Genomic DNA, 26,965 nt, shown 5'->3' on the forward strand with positions numbered 1-26,965 from the left:
GAAAGGATCGCCCACATTCCAGGCACCCCGCCATAAAAGGAGCGCCTGCCTTAATATGGCCGCACAAAGGAAGCGGCCGGACTTTCAAGGGGAAACACCCCCGCATTCTTTCTCCTGGTTAGGTCAGACGCTCCTTTTATGGCGTCACAAAGGTAGCGGCTGTATTGCTCACCCCTCCCCCTCCTCCCACAAGGAAGGGGGGGGGGCGTGTCCGTTTGGAATTGAGAATGAGAACGCGGTGACTCGGCCTTCCATTCCCATTATGGACCGAACGCCCATGTAGGGGGTGCGCGCGGGGCAGACGGAGACAGGGGAACGCCCCGCTCCCGCCCATTCCGTCCGACGATGGCAGTCAGAGGAGTTCACCGGCTCTGAGGACCGGCCCCCCGGTATCCCCATATTAGGAGTGTGTGACCTTTTTTGCCGCACCGAGGCGCGCCCTCATTGTAAACAGATAAAGGCTTCTCTTATAATGTACATAACTTCCGTTTCAATGTAACAGTAGCGAAGCGAGGCAGTATGGCGGAGCGTGGTCAGCCACCCGCAAAACGGCTCTGCTGCAGGCCCGGCTTTAACCCTTCCAAAGCGCCGCAGAGGGCGGCCCCGACCGGCAAAAGCTACAAGCCGGAGTCGCTGCTGGACATTAGTGCCAGGAAAGTAGCGGAGAAGTGGCCTTTCCAGCAAGTGGAAGAGCGTTTCACCCGCATCCCGGAGCCCGTTCAGAGGCGAATCGTCTACTGGTCGTTCCCCAGGAATGAACGGGAAATTTGCATGTATTCCTCATTCAATTATTCGGCCGAGGACGGAGGGGACGACGAGAGCAGATTGCCTTTTAAACGGGGCATCGCGCTGCTGGAAAGCGGCTGTGTGGACAATGTCCTTCAAGTCGGTAAGTATTCCCCCCCCCCCCCCACCTCCCACCCTCCCACACACATCTCTCCTCCCTTTTCCCCCCTCGGGCTCTTTAACTAGACCTGAAGCCCAGAGGAGAATGCATTCTGTGCCCACGTCAGGAATTTAAAGAGCAAGCCAGGTGAAGAAGTGTGCACAATACACCCTTTCTTTTAAAGGGACAGCATTCCGTCTGATGACTCGGGACAGCGTTGGATTTTAACCCTGTCAACTCACAGCCTGGTGTTTCTTTCAGATACGGCACGGAGTTGGTGTGGATTGTTTGAAATGCTCTCTGCCACAAAGAATTCCCCCCACCCCTCCCCAAAAAAAAACACTCCTGATCTTTCAAAAAAGATGGCGTCCTGTTTTGCAGCACTCTTCTTTTCTTATTATTTGTAAAGATATGTTGTTTTGAAATGTTTGCGGGGATGTGTCACGCTACTGGACAGGGGGCAATCAAAATGTTTGCTTCAGGAGGGAACTCCAAAATTCCTCTCGTCCCACAGAAAGACGGCAGTCTCGGTAACCTTACAGATTTTTAAAAAACCAGGATCTGGATTCAGGAGTTCCGATGAAAAGGATTGACAATGGGGTGACGGCGGAGAAGCAGTGTAGAATATAATATGCACATATATTTCATTTTCACTTTTATTTCCTTTGAAATGCCTGGCGAGGGTATGAGGAGGGGAATAGCTTTTGTTGGATCCTGGTTGTTATATTTGTCAATTGCGCATATCAAATAGCCTTCAGGCTTTGCCTTCGCACCGCCTCGTTACTTTGTTCCCATTTTCATGTTTATTATTTGTCCTTTTCTGTTTCTATCACCCTCCACCGTCGGACAATGGAGCTTTCTTCACTGCCTTGTTAAAGTCACTGGGGGGAGAAATGTGTGCAGGCTAGTGACAGACTGGCTGCAGAGATCCTTTCATACCACGAAGAATTGAGAGGGGGATCCATCCAGGGTGCAGGCGATCGGCTGACCAAACCAGATTTAAGTTTGTTCCCCCAAACAACCCACCCCATTTTCCGTCACCAATCTCAATGGTCAGGCTTGTTGCCCCCCCCCCCCCCGTCCGTGGTTAATTAGAATTCAAAAGCAATCTGCAAACGTGATTTTCTGCATGATCATTTATTTTCTAGTGGCTCATTGGGCGCAGTGCCCTTCCGCCTAAAGGGCTTTTAGCCCAGTATGTATTTGGCATTCTTCGCCCCCTTTCTTTTTGAAATACAAGCTTTCACATTGGCTCAGCTTTTATCTTTCGCCATCCCTTTTAAAATAGATCAGTTTTGTTCACGCTGTTCTATACACACACACAGACAGACGAAATTAAAAATGAAGTGGTGGCCGGTTCTGTTGGGCTTTTGAGCTTTTTTTTGCGCTTGATTCTCCGCATGCAACCGATCAAGAATGACAGCAGCGCGTACAGGGAGGGTTCTTGGCTGATTGCATTTAGCCAGGAATTTACTGTGAAAATAAGCCAAGGGGCGATAAATAAAAGATGCAATCTTCCAGGAGACACAGACGAGCTTTAGTAGCTTTCAGCAGGAACGATGTCAAGGGTTTTAAAGAATTTTCAGAGAGGAGGAACCTCTGCAGGATCTGGGCAGCTTTTTTTATTTTCCGTGGCTCTGTTGGAGGGAATATTTGGTCAGAGCTCAGTAAATCTTTTAAGATGGGACTTATTTTTGAGTGAGACAAGTACCTTATTTTTCTTTCTTCCCCCTCCCCCCAAATTTTGATTGCATAGTTTAGACACAGTATTGTCTCACTCTAGTGACAGGCCTCCCTCAGACACTTAACATTTAAGCTGACTTTCTTTTTGATGTCCCCTTTCTTCAGTCCTGCACATACTTAAACATCCTCCCACCTGGATCTGTTTCATATGTTCAATACATTGTCAGGATTATCTGAGATGGGCTTTGAATGTAATCAGCTGGAGGCTTGAGGTATTTAAAGGAAAGATAGGTACTTTGTGGAAATTGAAGGGATAAACCAAAGGAAACATTTCAGATTTGCTTCAAGTAGCAATACAATATTTGGCATGACCGTAGTTTTGAGAAGCCATCAATCTTAGTCAGATTTATGGCAAATGTCTTTGGTGGCAATGTGAAGGAAAAACCTTTTACGTAGAATCATATATAGATTAATGAAGGTATATACCTGGATATGTGGGTTTTGAATTTTTGTTTTCATGAAAATATTTAGAACTTTCTGCTGTCAGGAGACAGGAATATTATTGAGGCTAATTTTGGGTGTGACTGGTCAGACTGCAGTTTTGTTATAAACCTGTATCAACATGGTAGTTTGTGCAATTCTTGTAAAATATGTAATTATTGTCAAGGTCATCAAGTGAGTAAAACCACTCCTGAGGCTTTTCTTAGTGTAAAGGTAAAAACTAAGCTGGCAATCATTATCATAACCGAATGAAAAATCAAATTATTACTTTTTTGACTTCTTTAGCCTTGTGATAACTCTGACAAGGAGTTGTGTGCACATCCATCTGTGTTCCACTGGCTGGTGTTAGCTGACAATGACGTACAACATTTATAACTGAGAAATATTTCTTATGGGTTCATCAGTCTCTGTAATGGAGGCGATAATGGGCTGCTGAAAGTGTTAAATACAGCATTTGCTATTGTTTTGAGTTTTTATCTGTTTGAATAGATAGTATATATTGGATTTTGGTTACTGCCACACTGCTTTTAACTGGTAGCTCAGGGCCAACTTTATTTATGGCTGTGCTACTTCAGAGCAAATGAAGAGCACAGATAGCTGCTGGACAGTTAATAGTTGCCTTTTTTAAAAAAAATGTCATAAATTGTTATATCTCTCACTTCATTGTATGGCACATTGAATTAGCAGTATCCCTCACTGTAGGCTTGTGTTGAAGTTAATGTACTATGCAAGTGTTTGGCTCTTGTGTATCTCATTATAGTCCATGTGGTTTAAACCACATTCCTTATGTTTTGAAGTTATTTGTACCTGTCCACATCTCCCTGCACATACAATTTAAAGCCCTCGACACTTCTAATACATGCCCACTTAAGCTAGATCTGTTTTTCAGATGATCACTGTGAAAGTTAGCTTGTGTCATATTTATTGTTTTTGCACATGTACATATTATTTTCAATAAGCCTTTCTTATACATGATTTTCTACTTTGTGTTGAAATGCATTTTCAGCTGCTCAGCATCTAAGAATGTAGTTATTTTGTAATCTTGGCCCATGGTTTTTATCTTTAGCACAAACATCTAATCTGTACTATTGACTATCAAAAAACCAGTTGATTAAAATCTTAAATTTTGAAAACTAACTATTGTTTAAATTGATGAACCTGTTATGAGATCAATAAAATGTAATTCCATTTGAATTAGCATGCTCTTGAGTATCCAATATTCCTTTCTGCTGTGAAGAATGGATGATCATATTGAATGGTGGTGCAGGCTCGAAGGGCAGAATGGCCTACTCCTGCACCTATTGTCTATAAGAATTTGCTCTCTCCTGTTTATAGGAGTTATTACTTCAGTGTATCTGACTGGGTTTATCCAGTAGAATGAAATGCTAGCTTCCCATACTGACTTATTTTTAATTTAGTACAATAACAAATTAAAGAACATATCAAAAACATTCTTTTAATGTAATTACTCCGGTAGCAGGAAAGAGCGGCAATTATCTTTTATTGTTGTCTTTCCCCAAATCGCTATTATCAAATTACTTGTTTGATGTTAGCCTTTTGTGATCTATTTTTTTTCTCCAGTGATTGGTTGACGTACATATTGTGGAGTGAATTATAAAAATTTACTGTGTTTTGATCCATCTTGATACAATTAATAAAATATAAAATATAAAATCCTTTTAACTGTTCAACTAAGTTGTACACTACTATCATATCCCAAATGCAACACCAAGGACCCCTCCCAAGTCTTGGCATACATAAAATGGACTTAAATTAAAATGCAAAATTGCAATAATTTTGTATTTACAGACCAAGTATAAATAAGATCTTCATATTATATGCATGTTTTATATTTGTTAGAAAGCATGAAGTCTGAGTATTCCTGGTGAGGAATATTATCTAATATTGCCAAACCAGAACAGGAGCTCTTCACCACTTTTCTTTTTTGGAAATGGAAGCTATGGAAATAAAATGCTTTGTCATGAGATTGTAAAAGTAGATGTATGGGTATTGCACTGATTGTGATCCTGGTAAAATAATTTATTCTTTAGTACATAAATATCATGGCAAACAATGGTAACACCTCTAATTGACAGGAAATGAGTGACGAGGGTGCCAGTTTTTAGGAGAACTGTATCTAAAGGATTTGAAAGTTCTGTATTATGTTAGGATGAATTTACAATTACAGCAGACTCCCTTCCAAATTTAGCATTTGCAGGGGTTTATAAAAATTTGTTTGAGTTAGCATAGGCCTCTTCATGTGAACATTTTTATTTTCTCTCCTGTAGTGTTTGTTAATGGGAAAAGCATGGAATACAGTGTATGTAAGTTTTGAGAAATTGTCAATTTGATCATTGACTTGCAATTGTTATGAAAATGTGACTTCAATTAGATGCATATCAAGTTGATAGTCTAGCCTGCTATGCACTAAAATATGCAATTGCATCTTTCTGTATCGGGGGGAAAAAGGCACTTTTTAAATCTGTTTTGAGGGTTTATTGCACAACTTCAGGTGAGAATGCAAAGTCATCTGTTTCTGATTGTCTTACAGCTGTATTGGGCAAATTTGAGAAAGCTGAATTCTCGGTGGGAGAAAAGTGGGAAAAATTTGCGTTACTTTGACCTTGTTTCCAACTGAGAGTTTTCTGGGGTATGGGGCAGGTGAGATCTAAAAAGAATTATATATTACAAATTTTAACAGTGCTACTTCAACTTTGTAGACATTCATTCATTAAAAATTCTGGTGAACAATGAATCTTGTGCTATTTGATTTGATATGGAGCTTTCATTTTAGTTTGTGACAAATTCATGGGAGTCAATTAAGAAGACAGACCCGAAGTCATCCGCTCAACTATTTATGTGACTAAAGTTAATTCCTGTGCACAAATAATTTTTTTTTTGCATTATGTTAATTATCTATAATTTGGAGTGCATATGCATACAGAGTTAAAATTCAGTCACAAATGACATTGTAGTTGACATAGATATTGTTTTGCATTAATCTTATTGCAAAACAAATCTAGAAATTTAGTACAGATGCTGGTAACACATTTTGGATAGAGTAGCTGAAAGAAATTGTGTAATATGAATTTTGAAATTGATAAATGATTTTAGCAAGTTTTTTTCACTTTGCTTTGAAGAAGTCTGACTATAAAGAACATCTTTTATCATTTTTAATATGCCTTTAGTATAGTGCACACAAAAAAAAATCAATTCTATCTCTTTAAGCTTGTCTGGCTGCAGTCTAAGGTCAACCAAAGTCAGGTTCAGAGTCAGATATGATTGGCTCAGTATTGTAAGTGATTGGCAGTCAATCATATTAGAGGGCTCAAGGTCAGATGTTGGTATCTTCCTGTTGATTCAAGGCATATGGGATCTACCTTTCCCTATAACCACTTTTTTTTCTCCCCCCACCCACCCCTCCATAAACAAACACACTCAACAGCGAGTAATAATTTTGATAAAATGAACAATGCCTGCCCAATGCTACAACTCAAAACAAGAAATTAACTTGAAGACTGTCTCTTAATTATTACTGGTGAACTTATTGAACTAAATGTCAGCCTTGACTTTTGGATTCAAAAGGTTGGTAACTCACTGCTTCCTCCAGAGATAGAACATAGAATGTTACAGTGCAGTACAGGCCCTTTTCAATGTGTAATCCAGATTGACTGACAGGTAATGTATTTAGACATAAACTTAAACTAAGTAAAGAAGAGAAGCAGTACACTGCAAGGTTTGTGAAGGTTTGTAGCTCAGGTTTAAGGTTTAGGGTGTAGGTTTGCTCGCTGAGCTGTAGGTTTGATATCCAGACGTTTCATCACCTGGCTAGGTAACATCATCAGTGGTGACCTCCAAGTGAAGCGAAGCTGTTGTTTCCTGCTTTCTATTTACTTGTTTGTCCTAGATGGGGTTCCTGGGGTTTGTGGTGGTGTCATTTCCTGTTCGTTTTCTGAGGGGTTGATGACATCTAGATGTATGTGTTTGTTTATGGCATTGTGGTTGGAGTGCCAGGCCTCTAGGAATTCTCTGGCATATCTTTGCTTAGCCTGTGCCAGGATAGATATGTTGCCCCAGTCGAATTCGACTGGGACAACACATCTATCCTGGGACAGGCTAAGCAAAGATATGCCAGAGAATTCTTAGAGGGCTGGCACTCCAACCACAATGCCATAAACAATCACATCGATACCATCTATCAACCGTTCAGAAATCGAACAGGAAATGACATCACCACAAACCCCAGGAACCCCATTCAGGACAAACAAGTAAATAGAAAGCAGGAGACAACAGCTTCGCTTCGCTTGGAGGTCGCTACTGATGATGTTACCTAGCCAGGTGATGAAACGTCTGGATATCAAACCTCCACCCTAAGCAGTACACTTTCTGATGTCCTGACTGACAATGATCCCTTGATCAACATTGTTAAAGATATTATTATAAATATTGATAACATTGCAGTTATGTGGTCTTTCTGTGCACAACCAAGAGATTCTGCCTTGCAGGATAACTGTACTTGCAGCATTTCACAGCCTGTGGCATACCTGAGGACCTGGAAAAAGGCAATATTTAAATGGAAAATTGCAGAAACTTCAGTTTTGCTGAAGGATTAGATATTTCAAAATATTCACTTGTTTTTACTTTTCCGTTGTGGAAAAGAAGGAAGGCCTTGTTGATTCAATTTATTACCTATTATTGTGTTCATCAGGTTCAATCCACAATGCCACGAATTATTATTTTACCCTTGGTTTATATTGACATCACTTACTCCTACATTAGTATGCATGGCATTTGCAGAATAAATCCTTCTCTGAAATGTGGCTTGAGATAGCGCTGGAGGACCACCCTTTAGCGCACTGCTTTTTTGTATTCTATGCAGAAACCTTACTCTTTCACTCTTGTCAATTTTCACTCACTGTAGAAATTTTACATGGCCTGTTTTCAGAAATATTTCTGTATGATGCATGGTGTCTAGTAGGCTCTACATTTGCAGTGTCGGAGCATTGCCATAATCAAATATGAATTAGATTTGTTGGTCGGTCTTGGATATATCTTAACTTTATTTATACTTTTTCCTGCTTCCTGACCTTAACAGTGAAATGTCAAGGGCTATATTCTGTGCGAATGGATTGGGTGAAAAAGTATTGTGGTATATTGGCAAGCTTTGTTACAACCATTTAATAAATATTTTCTTAACTGAGCACCGGTAAGAATGTACATAGCTTCTCGATTCTAACTAAGTTTTTTTTGTACAATAAAATATTGTGCCCTTTGGAGCAAAGTGTTTGTGGCAGGTCTTTTTTTAAAAGAAAAGTAACATTTTAAAAATTTTATTGTTGGACAATTTCTTGTTGAAGGCTTGCCCAAGAACTTGTTGTCATTGTCCTGCTATGACTTTTGTCCTAAATAATAATTATTCATTTAAACTTGAAATCTCATCAAATGTCTTCAGGGATGCCTGAGATCTGCAGTGAGGCAGCTGCCATGGTGTTTTAAGTTAGTTTTGTTGGGACGCATTAGACTTTTAAATGTTTATACGCATTCCTAGAAGTGGCAAGGCAGATGATAAGGGTTAATTGTTTGACAATTCAGCACTTGCAGGGTACTCATTCACATCTCACCACCTCAGCAGCCTAGTTGTAGGCTATTTACAATGCTAAGGCCACAATGCATCTGTCAAGAAGACAGGTGTAAAATATGGCTACTTTCCCTCCAGAGAAACCAAGGCAGCCTACCTGCTGGATTTTTGTAGGTTGGGTGGCATCTGTTTACCTGAAACTGAGGCTAATTGTGAGCATTGATTTGGGAGTGGTGAATGGGTGGTGACTTATGAAAGCTACATCCCTATTGTCCATCTGTGCCCCCATTTCTGCTCCCTCATATCCTCACCTTGCAATTCCTATTTCTTTTAAAATAAATTCACTTGCCTTTGCAGCCTTTTATGACTGGCTGCAGGAAAGTAGAGTTGGGTTAGAAAAGCAGCCACAGTCGCATTGAATAGGAGGCAAACTTTGAGGGGCTTTATGGCCCACTCTGTCTGTCTGATGTTTTTTATGCTTTTATAATTGTGTATTGTATTCTCATAGCTTGGATTAGCAGCTCCAAACTAAATGAGGAATGGAAGTAAGGGTTTTATAGTAGTTTTTTGAAGAACAGGATTGTATAAGACCTTTCAAGACGTTTCGAAGTGCTTTACAGCAAATTAAGTATCTGTTGTGATATAGGAGGACTTGGCATTCTGGTGGCATGCAGTGAACTCTCTCTATAATAGCAGTTGTGATCATGACCGGGTAACCTTTTGTAGGTGTGTTGTTGAGGGATAAGTGCTCAGAACACTGGAGAAACTCCCCTGCTGACTCTGAAAATAGTGTTGAAAGACTTTTTTTAAAACTCATCGGAAATGTTCAACATCTTCGCTCAGATTACACACTTGCACCCAAGATTTTGTGCTGCAGTCTTTGAGATGGGTCTTGAAGTCAAAGATTTCGGACATATGAGACAGCTCTGGTTCAACTGGTGGCAACCATCAAGTCCTTCCTTAATCGTGGGGATCTTGAAACAGAGAAGGTAGGAGCAGGATTAGGTTATCTAACCCCTCAAGCCTACCTTGCCACACATTATGATTAGATTAGATTACTTACAGTGTGGAAACAGGCCCTTTGGCCCAACAAGTCCACACCGACCCGCCGAAGCGCAACCCACCCATACCCATACATTTGCCCCTTACCTAACACTACGGGCAATTTAGAATGGCCAATTCACCTGACCCGCACATTTTTGTGACTGTGGGAGGAAGCCGGAGCACCCGAAGGAAACCCACGCAGACACGGGGAGAACGTGCAAACTCCACACAGTCAGTCGCCTGAGTCGGGAATTGAACCCGGGTCTCAGGCGCTGTGAGGCAGCAGTACTAACCACTGTGCCACCGTGCCGCCCGTGATCATGGTTGATTATTGAGCTCAGTACCATATCCAACCTGTACCTGTATATGAACCAACTGGATGGTAGAACAGGATAAATTCTCGTCTTTAACCAGTGTATGCAATTCTCTGTCCTGATTAAAATAGATTTGGACAGATGGGATAACTGGTTTTGGAAACTGGTGAAAAGCTAAACTAATGGAGGGTGCTATTTTGAGATAGGAGCTGAGATACTTGTTGGCGCCTACTTTGCATTTTGATGTACAAGTACCTGATGATCTTCATGCTTGATGCTGAAACTGAAGCCTTAAACAGGAAGATATAATTCTCCAGTGTGAAAATCCCTTGAGTTCGGATCACATTTATGCATAATTAACCATTTTCATTAAATTTTCCATCCAAATCACCAACCAACTCATAGGCAGTTAACTGAAATAAATATTGTGAACTTGGAACATTTTTGTTGACCTTATTTCAACTGCATAAGTATAGGTGGATTTTTTTCAATACTACATTTGGAAACCTACTGCCAGTTTGCCTGCATCCCACCACGCACTTGTATGACTGTAACTTGCATGTGAGCAGTGCTTTTTAAAAAGGGAAAAAGGTCCTAAACTACTTTACAGTGAAACTTCAATTATCTGTGCTATGGTAATCCGTTTCATAAGACAAGCCCCACATGACACTCTATATCCTGCAAATGCCAATCTCTTCAACCTGCCATAAATCATCATCCCAGTCATAGAATCATAGAGATGTACAGCATGGAAACAGACCCTTCAGTCCAACCTGTCCATGCCGACAGATATCCCAACCCAATCTAGTCCCACCTGCCAGCACCTGACCCATATCCCTCCAAACCCTTCCTATTATACCCATCCAAATGCCTCTTAAATGTTGTAATTGTGCCAGTCTCTAACACATCCTCTGGCAGCTCATTCCATACATGTACCACCCTCTGCGTGAAAATGTTGCCCCTTAGGTCTCTTTTATATCTTTCCCCTCTCACCCTAAACCTATGCCCTCTAGTTCTGGACTCCCCCCAACCTAGGGAAAAGACTTTGTCTATTTATCCTATCCATGCCTCTCATAATCTGCCCCTCAGCCTCCGATGCTCCAGGGAAAACAGCCCCAGCCTGTTCAGCCTCTCCCTGTAGCTCAAATCCTCCAACCCTAACAACATCCTTATAAATCTTTTCTGAACCTTTTCAAGTTTCACAACATCTTTCCAATAGGAAGGAAACCAGCATTGCATGCAATATTCTAACAGTGGTCTAACTAATGTCCTGTACAGCCATGACATAACCTCCCAACTCCTGTACTCCATACTCTGACCAATAAAAGGAAGCATACCAAACGCCTTCTTTACTAGTCCAAGAAAAATTTAAATTCACTTTACTGTATTGGCATGGTTACGTCTTACTTTTCTTCCCTATTGTTGCCCCAGAATCTCAAAATCTTTTTCCAGACAGGAGATTGTTGAGTCCATAGTATATTTGGAGAGCCAACTGATAACCTGTCTTTGTGCCTTTCTCTAGCCTTCCCATGGAACTCAGAAATTCTTCCTGAAAATTCCTCAAAGAAAACTACCGTCAAACACTCAGCTATTACTGGACCCCATCTCATTGCCATGTGGAAAATGTTTCCTTAAAATTAATTCTATATAAATTGAAGTATGTGCCTTTTTTCCATGATCCTTTTTATGAATGGGAACATTGTCCTTTTTTTTTATGACTCTGATTTTTGAAAGCTTCTAACAGATAACCTCTCAGCCTCCTTCAGTCCAAGTCGAATAGTCCGAGCTTCTCCGATTCTCTTCCTCCTTGGAGATATTTTCATAAACTTGCTCTTCACCTGCATTCACATCCTTTTTCAGGTGTGGTGCCCACATTGGACATAGACTCTAGTATGGCAGCTGAGGCTAATGAGTTCAACATAAGTTCCTAGCTCTTGTGTTCAGTGTCCCTCATTTTAATTTTAAAAAAAAACCTCAGACACAGTATATTTTGTTAACTGCTCTCAACATTTCTCACCACCGTTCTGAGACTTGTGGTTAAACATATACTCTGTGCCTCTGCACCTCTTTAGAAGTGGGCCCTTTATTTTAAACTCTTTCCACGTTCTTCCTAAAAAATGGATTGCCTCCCACTTCTCTGACCTCGATCTGTCATATGGCCACCCAATCCACCAGCTTGTCTGTTTTTTCTGAAGTTCTGCACCATCTTCCTATTAACAACACTTCCAAGTTAATTCCATTTCCAAATTTTGAAATTGTCCTATAAGCCAAGGTCTCGATCAATATATTATCAGGAAAAGCAGGATCCCAACATTGGGGAACTTCGCAAGAATCTTCTCTTGCTTGTTACAAATCTTCTTCCAGCCTGGGGAAAAAACCCATTAACTATTATGCTTTTTTTAGTTCATTCCAAATTTTGTATCGTTGTTGCTACTGTCTTTTTTATTCCATGAGCTCTTTATTTCCTACCACAGTATCCAACATATTTTGGATCACCATCTGTCCCACACCATGATAAACCCTTTCTATTATCTCAAAAAAATAATCCAGTAAGAAAGTAAAGCATGATTTTGCCCTTGTGGAGAGTCAGGCTGAATTTCATAATTAACCCCTGTTTATTTGTTTGATTATTGACTTTGTCCTGAACTCTATTTTCAAAGCTTCTCAACCACCAAAGTTATATTGATTTGTCTGTCATTGCTTTGCTTATTCTTGCATTTTTATTTTGAATAAGTACTCAGTATTGCAGTTCTGCAGTCCTTTATTGCCATCATGAGTCTAAGTAAAACTGAAAAATTGTCAGTGCCTTTGCAATTTCCATTCTCATTTCCCTTGGTGTCCATGAGTGCATCTTGTCAAGCGCAGCCCACCTATCCAATTACCACCATCTTATCAATTTTAAACTCTGAAGACTGAATTCCTTCTCTGTGGACATGGCCTGGGTAGTATAGTTTCCTTTGGTAAGGAAGATACAAAGACATCCGTTAGTACATTGGCCATGTTCTCTATATTTAAATCACCGTTTTTCCCAAATCCACTTTCTTTGTAATAAACTTTTGAGATTCCCTTTCATGTTAGCTGTCGTCTCTCTCTCTTGTTATTTCCCCCTGTGCTTTTTCAATATCCCTCTGAACCTTCTGTATTCGGCCTGACTCTTTCCTGTATTTTCTATTTGATACCTGCCCTAAACATGTTCTTTGTCTATTTCTACCTCACCTGTCATCCAGTGAGCTTTGAATTTGTTTGCTCCGCTGTTTCCTTTGAGAGTACATACCATGACTGTCTCCAGACAATCACTACTTTAAAGGGTATCCATTCTTTGGCAAACTTTTTTTTTCCTACCAACCTTTAACTCTAATTTATTCCCAAATCAGATTGTTCTTTATTGAAATTGACTTTCCACCAGTTAATGTGTGTTGTCCTGGTTTGTCAGTTATTCTTTCCCGTAGTCCTGCCTACACCTTTTTATAAAAGTGATCATTGCCCTAAATACACTCAAAATGATACTTGATTTACTTGGTACATTTCCTTCCTAAGAACTAGTAGTGCCTTCTTTCTCCGTGGACTGAAAATATTGTGTAGAACATTCCCCTGAACATATTTAAAGAACTCTTGCCATTTCTATCGTCTTACACACTTACTGTCCCAAGCTATTCCATTAGATTATAATAGGGGTTTAATTATCATTTTCGCACCTCACTGTAATTTCCTTACATACTTATTCCTCCACATCCTTCTCATTAGTTGGTGGCCTTTAGATTATACTGAACAATGTCATTGCACTTTTTTTCTTCCTTAGTTCTAGTGGGATTGATTCTTTTGGACATCCTCTTTCTCCAGCAGTGGAAGGTTCTCCTTAATTCCCATTCATCTTTTATTTTCATGCTTGTTTATCTTACCTACATTGTTAAACATTCCTTTTCACTAGCATCCAGTCCTGCCTCTCCTCAAGCCAGTATCTGTTTTAGCCACAGTATCATATTTCCACTTGCCAATCACTTTTATCACACTCTATGCATGAACAGAAGTGCACAGTTACCCTGACTGAGAATGTTATTAATTTTCTTCCAACTCTGACTTCACCTGTGAACTTGCTATTCTGCGTTCTAGATCTTTCTATTTCCGTATGCTGTGCACTTTTGTATTCCTTGCTGACATTATCTCATGGTTTCTAAACTCTTGGTTTTTTTTCCTGAACCATCCTTAACAGAACAGTCATAGTGCCATATGAGGAACTTGGATTCAACTCTGGTTCAGGTGCAAACCATCTGTCCATGTAGGACCCATCTTCCCCAAAGGTGGGCCCAATGTCTCAATCTATATCTTTTCTGTTGCACCTGTTTTCCAACCATGTAATTGTTTTATTTTCTTGCTTCTAAACTCTACTCCCATTACCACCAGCAGCAATCTTGAGGTCACCTTTGGAAGTCCTACTCCATTTTCTGTTTGGTAAATTTTGATACAGTACCACACATTCCTTTTTCTTCCAATGTAATTGGTCCAGTGTGAATCAAAGCTACTGGCTGTTTGCTCCTATCCTCTGCAGATACTCTGCAGCCATTTAGCACGAGAGAGGCAATGCACCATCCTTGAATCCAAATGTTTTTTCCCTCATTGAATTATCTTTCATTATGGTTCTTTCTTGTAACCCACTGTGCAGCTGAGCTACCTGTGCTGCCATGAATGCAGCATTGTCTACCCTCCCCAGATGAATCATCACTTTCATCATTTATGTGGAACTTGATCTTGGTTGGAGAGTAGGATGCACTCTAATGACTCCTGTACTACTTACCTACTTGATTTAGCTGCTTGGTGATCGTTCATTCCCTCTTAAAGCATACTTTGTAGCTGCAGAGTTACCACATCTAAATGTGCTGTCCATTTAGCTTTCAACCTTGCTGAATGCAATGATCCCAGCGACTGGGTAAGTTTTGGAGCTCAAGCTGCTGCAGTGTTTCCTGCACAAGTTGCTTTTCAGGACACATTTGCCTTGAATTCCCACAAAGCAGAGGACGTGCATTTTCAAAACTGAAACAGCATGCCAATCCTTTAGTTATTATCACTATTTTTATTTAAAATAACTTAAGACTGATAAACCTCCAACCATTAATGATAAAATTACCAGTACTGCTAAATGCAGCTCATACTTAAACTCTTCTAGGTGCAGTAAATCTTAAGGCACTCTTTTCACCATAAGTAGAGTCAAAATTTGGGAATGTTTACATTATCTGGGTGAACTTTCACTATTCTATAGGTGCTTCCTGTCTATCGTTGTGAAGAGTAGAATGTTCATTATCTGCTTCAAAATACTGTTATGATGAAATTTTTCAAACTTCAAAAATATCGGAGGCTAGAGGCTGAATTATTCTGTTTCTTCAGCTACAGTAATCTTAGGTGAAAAGATACACCTTTAAAGTAATGTTTGTTGCACCTAGAAGGATTTAAATTGGAGTTGCACTTAGCAGTACTGGTAATTTTTTCAATAATGGTTGAAAGGTTTATTAGTGTTACTAAGTTTTTTTTCAAAAAAAAACATTAGTGCTAGTTGCCATATCAATTTTTTTTCCCAAAATGAAAGGAAGGCTGGAGTTGCATGATCCGAATTTACACTTTAATAGTATTTGAAATTTTAATTTAGCATCTGCTGAATTTAAAAAGTAATCCCTATGCAATGTTAATTCACTTGGGGAAAATCGTGCCTTTTTAACATGTACTGTCATACAATAAAATGTTAATCCATAGTCCCTAAATATTAAGGGAAAAGTTCATACAATGGCGTAATCATTTTAGTGTAGAGTACTAATTCTGTTGCTTTACCTGAACAGTGCACACGTACAAAGTTGTATTCTTGATAGCCTTTTAAAATATCAAAGGATCCGTGGGGTGTTGGGAGGGGACTTAATGAGTGGTGGTCTGGATTGTGTGGTTCGTGGCCAAACAGTCGTATTCCCTGCTGCCCTCCTGGAAATCTGCCCATGAAGTTTGTCTAAACTCCTTGACTGGAGTTTCTCCTCTTCCAACTAAACTTAAGTCAGGTTCAGGGCCAGGTGTCCAGCAGAAATGATGCAAGGCAAACCGTGTTTTTAAAAATAAATGCCTGCCAGTCTAGTCAGTAAAATGCACAGATTATCCTTACTTTTTGGAGTAGAATTCAATTGTGATGTGCAGTCCCAAGACTTAAATAAAAGTGAAAAAAAGCGTTACCAAAGAAAAATATAATATTGCACAAAAATAACATTTGTTTTCTTGGTTCAGAGAGCATAGGAGATTTTAATTTCAAATTTATCAACCTCAATGTTTTGGTTTTGGAGAAAGCTTGGAGGTTATGTAGCAGCACAAACTGTGGAGGAGCAAAGAATCACTAATACCTCTTGGATTTCCACATTTTATGTTGACACCAGAAATTACTGTCCGTTTCATGTGGCACTTCCTGTGAACTCAGTTTTGTTGTTTTTGTTCATAAAATGTAGACAACTAAACAGAGTTGTAGCAGGTTGCTACAACCAATTCAGAGTTAGTTTTCCAAATATATTGTGAAGGATTACTTCACATTGAAAACTGTATAGAAGACCTGCTTATTAATAACAATATTGTGCCTCAGTGCTTGACCGATTTATTGCAATTTCTTCAATAATGTGCTGCTCCAGGAAGCCATTGATACTCATACTTGTCACTGTCATGGAATTCCAGACATGCTGCCATTTTGTGAATTTATATTTGTTGAATTTATGAATTTAGCAAATTTGTTTTTTAATTATTGTCTACACAAATAGATGGTGTTGTCAGGGGATCCTCTTCAGAGCAGTTTCTTTCTCAGAGTTTTGTCTACTTTCATGAGAAACACTGTTGGGATGACCGCTTACCACCACCTCTTGCATATTTCTGATGTGGAGGTGCTGATGTTGGACAAAGTCAGAAATCATGTGACATGTTTATAGTCCAATAGGTTTGTTTGAAATCTTGAGCTTTCGGACCGTAGTCCCTTTGTCAGGTGAATTAAGGGGTAAGGACACAACACAATTTATGGGCAGAGAGATCAAAAGATCGTGGAAATGGTGTGTGTTTTTTTTAATCTCTGCCCTTGATCTCTTGACCCATAAGTCCTTTGTTTTGTGTCCTTTTCCCCCTTCCCCCGCACCTAGTGAACGGGTTCTGCAGCCAAAGCTTGTGATTTTCAAATAAAGCTGTTGGACTATAACCTGGTCTGTGATTTCTGGCTTTGCATATTTCTAATAGTAGATGATATCATGGCTGTATTTAAATCTGCATGTAAGATGCACAAGGAAATTCTTGAGGTTCTATCCCATGCTAAAATTTACTTTAAAATGGAATAGTATAATAAAACTGCTTCATTTGATCTCCTAGTTGAAAAATCTGTAAATAAGTTCTCTCGTTGTGCACTGCAAACCCACCATGCAATGAGATTCCTATGGATTTATGTGCTATAAGGTTGGTCTTCTCAACAAAATTAAATGCTGCATAAGACATTTGCTAACATTTAATCTTGATGTTGAAATTCTGTGCATAAAAACTGTCCTATGGGATAATGACCAACTTGATCATTACTAACTGTCTTAAGTAAACTCATCCGCTTTTGGCACTGAATAGTGTACCGTCTACCTCCTATTACCCTCAATTTTAAGCAGTGGATGAAGTTTCATACCACTGCTATGCAGTAGCAGCACAAGTAATATTGTGTCTGCTAATGAATTGTTGCTGTCAAGTCAGGAAGGCAATCCATTTACCACAAGTGAGTAATGTAGTATCTGTTTCGGTGTAGTGCCAGTCTGTAGCCCATACATTCCAACGACTGGTAAATTGTATCAAATGTCATGTCTCCCAACTATTCACAATAAGCAGTGCTGATCATATTCAATCAAAATTCAAAACACAATGTCCTCTTGACACTGGAGGTGGACAGAACTTGTTCAAAAATTTCAAATGTGCTAAGAATGATCCATAATGGTCTTTTTAAGATAATCTGTTTCACAACAAGGTTCTCTTAGTTTGTTGAGTGCTGTATATATTCATACTCTGGGTCTAGTCTGCAGGAGGAGAAATATAGTTTATCCAGGCATCGTGCTTTTCAATTAAGCAATAGCGTGGGGTTACTGCGTTCCTCTGTGCATTTTCCATGACAATGCCTTGACCAGTTAGAGTTCACTTATCAGCAGTAGTTCCTTGTTATTGTCCTGATGAGTAGCAAGCAAAACAGCTTTTGATAGTAGGAAATGTCTTTTTTTTTCTTTCTGTAATACTTAAGTTGACTTTTTGATTAAAATCTTCGAGGAGAAAGTGAGGACTGCAGATGCTGGAGATCAGAGCTGAAAATGTGTTGCTGGAAAAGCACAGCAGGTCAGGCAGCATCCAAGGAACAGGAAATTCGACATTTCGGGCATAAGCCCTTCCTGATGAAGAGGTTATGCCCGAAACGTCGAATTTCCTGTTCCTTGGATGCTGCCTGACCTGCGCTTTTCCAGCAACACATTTTCAGCTTTTTTGAAGCTGATTTCATAAAGGACAATTGGGACTGCCTTACTTGAGGATGGGGACAAAGTGAGTTCCAGTAACTGGAGTTGTAACATCCCAATGCACACTGCATTGTGAATTCATGCAGTGAGCTGACTTCTTGTCATGTTCTGAAATGTTCAGAGAACCATTATTTCATGCAGAACCTACAGTGAACAGAATATTCTTCCAATGTCACTTGCTAGATATTTTCTAATCAACTGGTTCTGAGTTGTTATTATGTTCTTCAGGAGCAGGTGGAACTTGAACCCAAACCTCCAGGTTCAGAGATAGGGACACTATCACTGTGTCAAAAGGGCCCTTGTGTTACTTTTCATAATATCATCTTTGTAAATGAGAGGATATTACACTGTAATTAGTTGCTTGATAAGAGACCATCAACCCATCACAAGCATTTCTTAATCAAACATAGCAATATTCGTTCAGTTTGTGCTTACCTTTACAGCTTAGAAATCACTTGCTATGCAATATTTTTTCCTGTTTTCTCAACCTCTTAGAATGCCCTTCATTTACAGATTGATTCAAATGTCCATTTTTGTTCAACTTCCATCTTGATACATAATGGTCCCACCTTGTGCACATGAATCTTGACCTCAGCAAACAAGAATGTTAAGTTGCTGTTTGAGCCAATTTAAAGTCATAGAGATGTCCAGCACAGAAAGAGACCCTTTGGTCCAACTTGTCCATGCTGGCCACTGACCTAATCTAGTTCCATTTGCTAGCACTTTGCCCATATCCCTCTAAATTCTGCCTATTCATATACTCCTCCAGATGCCTTTTTAAATGCTGTAATTATACCAGCCTCCATCACTTCCTCTGACAGCTCATTCCATACACATACCACCTTTGTGGTGGCACGGTGGCACAGTGGTTAGCACTGCTGCCTCACAGCGCCTGAGACCCGGGTTCAATTCCCGACTCAGGGACTGACTGTGTGGAGTTTGCACGTTCTCCCTGTGTCTGCGTGGGTTTCCTCCGGGTGCTCCGGTTTCCTCCCACAGTCCAAAGATGTGCAGGTCAGGTGAATTGGCCATGCTAAATTGCCCGTAGTGTTAGGTGAAGGGGTAAATGTAGGGGTATGGGTGGGTTGCGCTTCGGCGGGTTGGTGTGGACTTGTTGGGCCGAAGGGCCTGTTTCCACACTGTAAGTAATCTAATCTAATCTACCACCTTCTGCGTGAAAAACTGTCTCTTTAGTCCCTTTTATATCTTTCCTTTCTCATCCTCAACCTATGCCCTCTAATTCTGGGCTCCCTTACCTTGTGGAAAAGACCTTTTCTATTTATCATATCCACGCCTCTCCTGATTTTGTAAGCGTCTATAAGTATAGTTATCCCTCAACTTCTGATGCTTCATTCAGTCTCTCCCATTGGCTCAAATCCTTCAACCCTGGTAAGATCCTTGTAAATCTTTTCTGAACCTTTTCAAGTTTCATAACATCCTTCCGAAAGGAGGGAGACCAATATTCCAAAAGTGGCCAAACCAACATCCCTCCCAACTCCTGTACTCACCATTATGATCAACAAAGGAAAGCATACCAAACACCACCTTCACTATCCTATCTATTTGAGATTCCACTTTCGACATCTCTTTATTCAGCAACACTCCCTCAGACCTTACCATTTAAGTGTATAAGTCCTGCTAGAATGTGCTTTCCCAAAATGCAGCACCTCACCTTTATCTAAATTCCATCTGCCACTCCTCAGCACGTTGGCCCATCTGATCAAGATCCTGTTGTACACTGAAGTAGCCCTCTTTGCTGTCCACTACACCTCCAGTTTTGGTGTCATGTTCAAACTTACTAAATATGCCTCCTCTGTTCGCATCAAAATCATTTATATAAATGACGAAAAATAGTGGACCCAGCACCGATCCTTGTGGCACACTGCTGGTTACAGGCCTCCAGTCTGGAAAGCAACCCTCTGCCACCACCTTCTGTCTTCTACCATCAGGCTAGTTCTGAATTGAAATGGCTATTTCTCCTTGTCGTCCATGCTAACCAGTCTCCCATGAACCTTGTCGAACACCTTACTGACATCCATATAGACCATGCCCACTGCTCTACCCTCATTAGTCCTCTTTGTTACTACTTCAAAAAAACTCAGTCAAGTTTGTGAGACATGACCTGCCGTGCACAAAGCCATGCTGACTATCCTAATCCATCCTTGCCTTTCCAAATCCTGTCCCTCAAAATGTGTTCTTCATATGGAAATTGCCAAAGTACTACAGGTTTCTTAAATCTATGGTGAATTCAAATGGTGAATGCTACAATTCGTGCAGTGAGTAATTGAAAGAGTTAAAAGTGGAATGCACTCTCACATTGCAGTCTTGGTATGGCACATTACTGTCCCCTTTTTCTAGGAATTGGATTACAGGCATTTGACTGCAACTAAATTATAGATTTTAAGAGCCAAAAAAAACCATTGGAAACAAACATGTGTTCATGGTTTCCAAAGTTATAATGCCAATGATGAGTTAAAGTATTTTATTAATTATAAATTCACCACAAGAAAAGGCAGAATTGCCATCTAAAATAGTCTTGTCCTTTCATCAGCAAGAAGATTCAAATCTCTTCGAAATCACTCTCCCCAAAGGGATTTAACTTGATTATTCTGTGGCTAAATTGGTATATGTGTACAACTAATTGCCCCAAAACACATACGCTGAGTTCTGGCCTTGAGTCAGAAAGCTGTTTGCGTCAAATGTCTTTGGTACCTTGCCAATCTACTTTTTATTTATCCTCCTCGTGCTATGTACACTTTTTTTGTTTGAGGGAGTGTCAAAAACTGTTTATGGCCAGACACATGTCAGTACAGTCCAAAGTCAACCATGTTCTGATTATTGCAGAACTTTCAAATGCCTTTCTATTTCAAGAAGATAGAAATGGAGGAGATGTAATGGTGGTTGATTTTCTAAAAAGACTTTAATTTAGTCACGGAGATAAAAAAAAATGTCGAGAGGAATTTTGAGAATGGGTACGTGGAAATTTACAACGGAATTGGATGTTTGTCTGGCCAGATTTGTCCTATCCTTATGTTATATTTTGCAATATGAATAGCCAAGCAAGTTTTGCAAAATACTTGCATCTGAAAAAAGTTAGTATAGATTTGATGTGAATTCTTCTTGGAATCCAGCTTCTGACTTTTTTTTTCCTGATGTGACTGAAAGATGCAATGAGTAGTGCTTATGTGCTTATTGGCAGGTTAAGGTGTTCTTGGTGGTGATGGTGGGGAACATCAAAAGGAAGAGAGTAGCCTCATTCTTCGCATCCACATACTGTACAATAAACACATGAATCTCACAAAGGTGAAAGACTGACAGATTTGAGATAGCTGAAACTTTTTTTTTGCCATTAGAAGTGCATGGGGAATGCTTGACTGGTTCTGACACTAATTGAAAGTATGCAGTGGAGCCTGTCATCATATCTAAACCCTCACCAGAGCCAACTGATAGATAAAGTGGAAGTTCATTTACTGAATTAATGTGCTGAAAATTCAGGTAATTTTGCCTTTTGTCTTGGTGTGTTTATCAGTCTGCCTATTTACAAAGACCGTTTCATTGTTAATTCAGATCCAGTTTTGAATTCTGAAATTGTGATTATATTCTACAATATGTAATTCGTCTATGCGGGGAATAAACAATTTCTGTCCAAAGGCAGTGACTGCAAGTAGTTTTGTTATGTTCAGCTGAATGACTGCATATTCATGACATAAATCAGTTTGCCATTTGCTTTTTAAGGAACATGTCCTTTTTTTTAATGAGATGCAGACCATGAACTGAATAGAATTAACTGTTTTCTACTATTGATTTCCTTCCAAAATCTAATAAATAGCAAGGCCTATTATTACTTACCGTTGTAAGTTTTACATGCAACAAAACTTGATGAACGAGGTACTGGTTATATACATGATGTTTTTGATGCTATTGAATATTTTTTCTTTGCCAAGCTATTTCATAACACTTACTATGGGAACTATGTATTCCCTTGTTATTTGCCCGCTACCTGTGCAAGTTTTCAATCAATGCTTCAGTTTGGTACGTTTCATATGATAGCCTCATGATTGACCTCAAATATTTCTTTTAAAGAATCTACAGTCCACTTTAGTGTATTAGGATATATAGCAGTGCTGCTGGGAAACATTTTTGGGAAATTGAGCATTTTCTTTGCACACAAAATAATCTCTTCATTGAATATAAATCTTTTATCCGGTGCTAACCTAAGGTATGCAGCATCTGGAAGTATGTTATGGAGTCCTGTTTTACTGGTCTGTAAACATACCATAACTAAATATTACCTCCTAATCTTTGAGGATGATTTTGCTTTAAGTCTCTAGACCTAAGAGTTACAAGAAGTTTGTTTTCTGCAGTCTGATTTCATCTTAGTGGTTTTCATTCATTCCATACAATTAAAATTAACCTTGACAGTGAAAAATGTGATAGTTTGGAATGGAATGGGTAGTTCTCACTGTTTTTATGACCTACAGCATGGAAACAGACCCTTTGGACAAACCAGTGCATGCTAAATATAATCCACATTGAACTAGTCTCACCTGCTAGCTCATGGCCCATATTCGTCCAAACCTTTCCTATTTCTGTGCTTATCCAAACGTCTGAAGTATTTGATGTAGCCACATCCACCAGTTCTTGAGGAAGCTCATTCCACATGTGAACTACCCTGTGTCAAAGAAAATGTTTGCTCCTTCATCCTTTTTAAATCCGTCTTCCCCCCCTTAAAAATGTGCCCCTCGTCTTGAAATGCCCCATCCTTGGGAAAAGACAACGGCCATTAACTCTATCTCTACTTCTCATTATTTTATCAACTTTTCTATTAGGTCGCCTCTCAACCTTTTTATGCTGCAGTGAAGTCCTGATGAAGGTTTTGTGAGAAATGTTGACTCTCCTGCTCCTCAGATACTGCCTGACCTATGCTTTTCCAGTGCCACACTATTCAACTCTGACTCACCAGCATCTGCAGTCCTCACTTTTCTCATGAAAGAAGTCCCAGCCTTTGTTTATAACTCAAATCTTCCATGTCTGGCAACATCCTGATAAATTTCTTCTGAAACCTCTCCAGTTTAATAATATCCTTCCTATTACTGGATGTTTAAGAGGAAACAAAGTGCTCATTTTATTTGAGTCATTCGAAGAACATATTTTGTACTGAGAAGGCAGAGTAAAAGAAATATCTTGCATTATAAACCACCTTTAAAGATTTGGGGATTTTTCATAGCAAATGAGTTACTTGTGAAATATTATCACCTTTGTTTAGGAATACATACAATGATGGCAAACATGTTCACCAAAAGGTGCCATAATTTGTAGGTGATTGTAGACTCAATGAATAAAGTTTTGGCGTTTGACAAAAATTACCCGAACTAGCATTTTTTGGAAGAGGCTAATTGCTGCTTGTTTTTCCAGTTTGATTGTCCTTCACTTTGGGAGGAGAGTGTCGTGGTAGTTTCACTGGACTAGTCATCCAGAGGTCCTGAATAATCATTTGGGCCATAGGTTTAAATATCATCTGGTGAAATTTTAAATGTAATTAATTTATAAATTTTGAATCCAATCTCCGTTATAGTGGCCTTGAAACTATCATTGATCATCATAAATACCAAGTTCACTAAAGTTTTTTTGGGAAGAAAATTTTGCTAACCGTACCTCATCTGTCCTATGAGACTTCAGACCCACTGTCATGTTGATTCTCAACTTCCCTTTGAAATGACATGGCAAGCTACTGAGTTCAGGGCAATTAGGAATGGGTGACATGCCCACACCCAATGAAAAAGTTTTAAAAACACAATCCTTGGCTTTTTTTTTGGAAATGTATTGGTTCTTCGGGATGTGGGTGAAAGTTGCAAGACCACATGTATGACAATTATTGGTTTCCCTGAGGGCATTGACTCAATTTCATCCTCTGGCCAAGGAGTCACAAATGGACCACTAGATTATGGTGTTAGTTTCCCTTCTGAAAAGTACATTAGTTAAATAATTTATGTTTTGTAAAAATCCAGCTTTAATTGCCATTTTAATTGCATTTCATTGGATTTATAATAAATAACTTTGCTGTGGTAGGTTTTGATCTCTCTCTTTCTGAAATCCTGCATCAGTTTACCTGTCCAGACTATGAAAGGGGTGAATAATGTTTATTATACAAAGCAAGCTATTGGAAGGTTTCCAAAATGTTATGTATGCAGTATAGTTTGTTTTGGGATGCATATTTATTTTTCTGCAGGTGATTATGTTCATCTGTTCACCTTAATGATAACGCTTTGCCTGCACTTTCCTCTGGTGGCATCCCATGATCAAATCATCACCAAAAGCATATTAACTATGTTCACAGTGAAATCTAGTTACTTGGCCATTTCTGTAATTCTTCCTCCACCTGCAAGTCTGTTATTGTATTGTTTAAAAAAATGTTTTTATTCTTCGCTAATTCAGTCAAAGTAGCATTTTTTTTGACCCATCTGTTTGCTGTGTGAAAATGATAATGGATCATCGTGAACTGCTTCAGTCATAGTCATAGAGATGTACAGCAGGGAAACAGACTCTTCAGTCTACCCTGTCCATGCCGACCAGTTATCCCAACCCAATCTAGTCCCACCTACCAGCACTCGGCCCATATCCCTCGAAACGCTTCCTATTTAAATGTTGCCATTGTACCAGCCTCCACCACTTCCTCTGGCAGCTCATTCCATACATGTACCACCCTCTGTGTGAAAAGGTTGCCCCTTAGGTCCCTTTTTATATCTTTCCCCTCTCACCCTAAATCTATGCCCTTTAGTTCTGGACTCCCCCAACCCAGGGAAAAGACTTTGCCTATTTATCCTATCCATGCCTCTCATAATTTTGTAAACCTCTATAAGGTCACCCCTTAGCCTCTGATGCTCCAGGGAAAATAGCCCCAGCTTGTTCAGCCTCTCCCTATAGCTCAAATCTTCAAACCCTGGCAACATCATTGTAAATCTTTTCTGAACCCTTTCAAGCTTCACACCATCTTTCTGATAGGAAGGAGACCAGAATTGCATGCAATATTCCAATAGTGGCCTAACCAATGTCCTGTACAGCTGCAACATGACCTCCCAACTCCTGTACTCAATACTCTGACCAATAAAGGAAAGCATACCAAACACCGCCCTCACTATCCTATCTACCTGTGACTCCACTTTCAAGGACCTATGAACCTGCACTCCAAGGTCTCTTTGTTCAGCAACACTCCCTAGGACCTTACCATTAGATGTGTAAGTCCTGCTAAGATTTGCTTTCCCAAATTGCAGCACCTCTCATTTATCTGAATTAAATTCCATCTTCCACTTCTCAGCTCATTGGCCCATCTGGTCCAGATCTTATTGTAGTCTGAGGTGACCTTTGCTGTCCACTAAACCTCCAATTTTGGTGCCATCTACCACATGTGCTCAGATCCTGGGAATGTATCCACCCTTATGCATTTGAAGACATCCAGCACTTCCTCCTCTGTAATATGGATATTTTTCAAGATGTCACTATCTATTTCCCTACAGTCTATATCTTCCATGTCCTTTTCCACAGTAGATACTGATGCAAAATACTTGTTTAGTATCTCCACCATTTTCTGCGGCTCCACACAAAGGCCGCCTTGCTGATCTTTGAGGGGCCCTATTCTCTCCCTAGTTACCCTTTTGTCCTTAATGTATTTGTAAAAACCCTTTGGATTCTCCTTAATTCTATTTGCCAAAGCTATCTCATGTCCCCTTTTTGCCCTCCTGATTTCCCTCTTAAATATACTCCTACTGCCTTTATATTCTTCTAAGGATTCATTCAATCTATCCTGTCCATGCATGACACATGTTTTCTTTTTCTTCACCAAACCCTCAATTTCTTTAGTCATCCAGCATTCCCTATACCTACCAGCCTTTCCTTTCACCCTAACAGGCATATACTTTCTTTGGACTCTCGTTATCTCATTTCTGAAGGCTTCCCATTTTCCAGCCATCCCTTTACCTGCAAACATCTGCCCTCAATCAGCTTTTGAAAGTTCTTGCCTAATACCGTCAAAATTGGCCTTTCTCCAATTTAGAACTTCAACTTTTAGATCTGGTCTATCCTTTCTCGTCACTATTTTAAATTCTTGTGAAGTTGATGTTGGAGAGGCTGAACAGGCTGGGGCTGTTTTCCCTGGAGCGTCGGAGGCTGAGGGGTGACCTTATAGAGATTTGCAAAATTGAGGGGCATGGATAGGTTAAATAGGCAAGGTCTTTTCCCTAGGGTGGGGTAGTCCAGAACTAGAGGGGCATAGGTTTAGGGTGAGAGGGGAAAGATATAAAAAGGGACCTAAGGGGCAACCTTTTCACACAGAGGGTGGTACATGTATGGAATGAGCTGCCAGAGGAAGTGGTGGAGGCTGGTACACTTGCAACATTTAGGAGGCATCTGGATGGGTATATGAATAGGAAGG

At 39.8% G+C, this 26,965-nt stretch overlaps 1 protein-coding gene across 1 annotated transcript in view; it reads left to right on the top strand.

Annotated features, from left to right (window-relative positions):
• The first annotated feature begins 228 nt into the window (after positions 1 to 228).
• Positions 229 to 26,965, top strand: part of LOC132815039 (zinc finger SWIM domain-containing protein 6) — a 195,608-nt gene continuing 168,871 nt past the window's right edge. The window contains exon 1 of the mRNA XM_060823703.1: positions 229 to 889. Coding sequence (XP_060679686.1) covers positions 520 to 889 — 370 coding nt within the window. The 5' untranslated portion in view covers positions 229 to 519. The remainder of the gene's footprint in view (positions 890 to 26,965) is intronic.

This window comes from Hemiscyllium ocellatum, chromosome 1 (assembly GCF_020745735.1).
Source record: "Hemiscyllium ocellatum isolate sHemOce1 chromosome 1, sHemOce1.pat.X.cur, whole genome shotgun sequence".
NCBI classification, from domain to species: Eukaryota; Metazoa; Chordata; class Chondrichthyes; order Orectolobiformes; family Hemiscylliidae; genus Hemiscyllium; species Hemiscyllium ocellatum.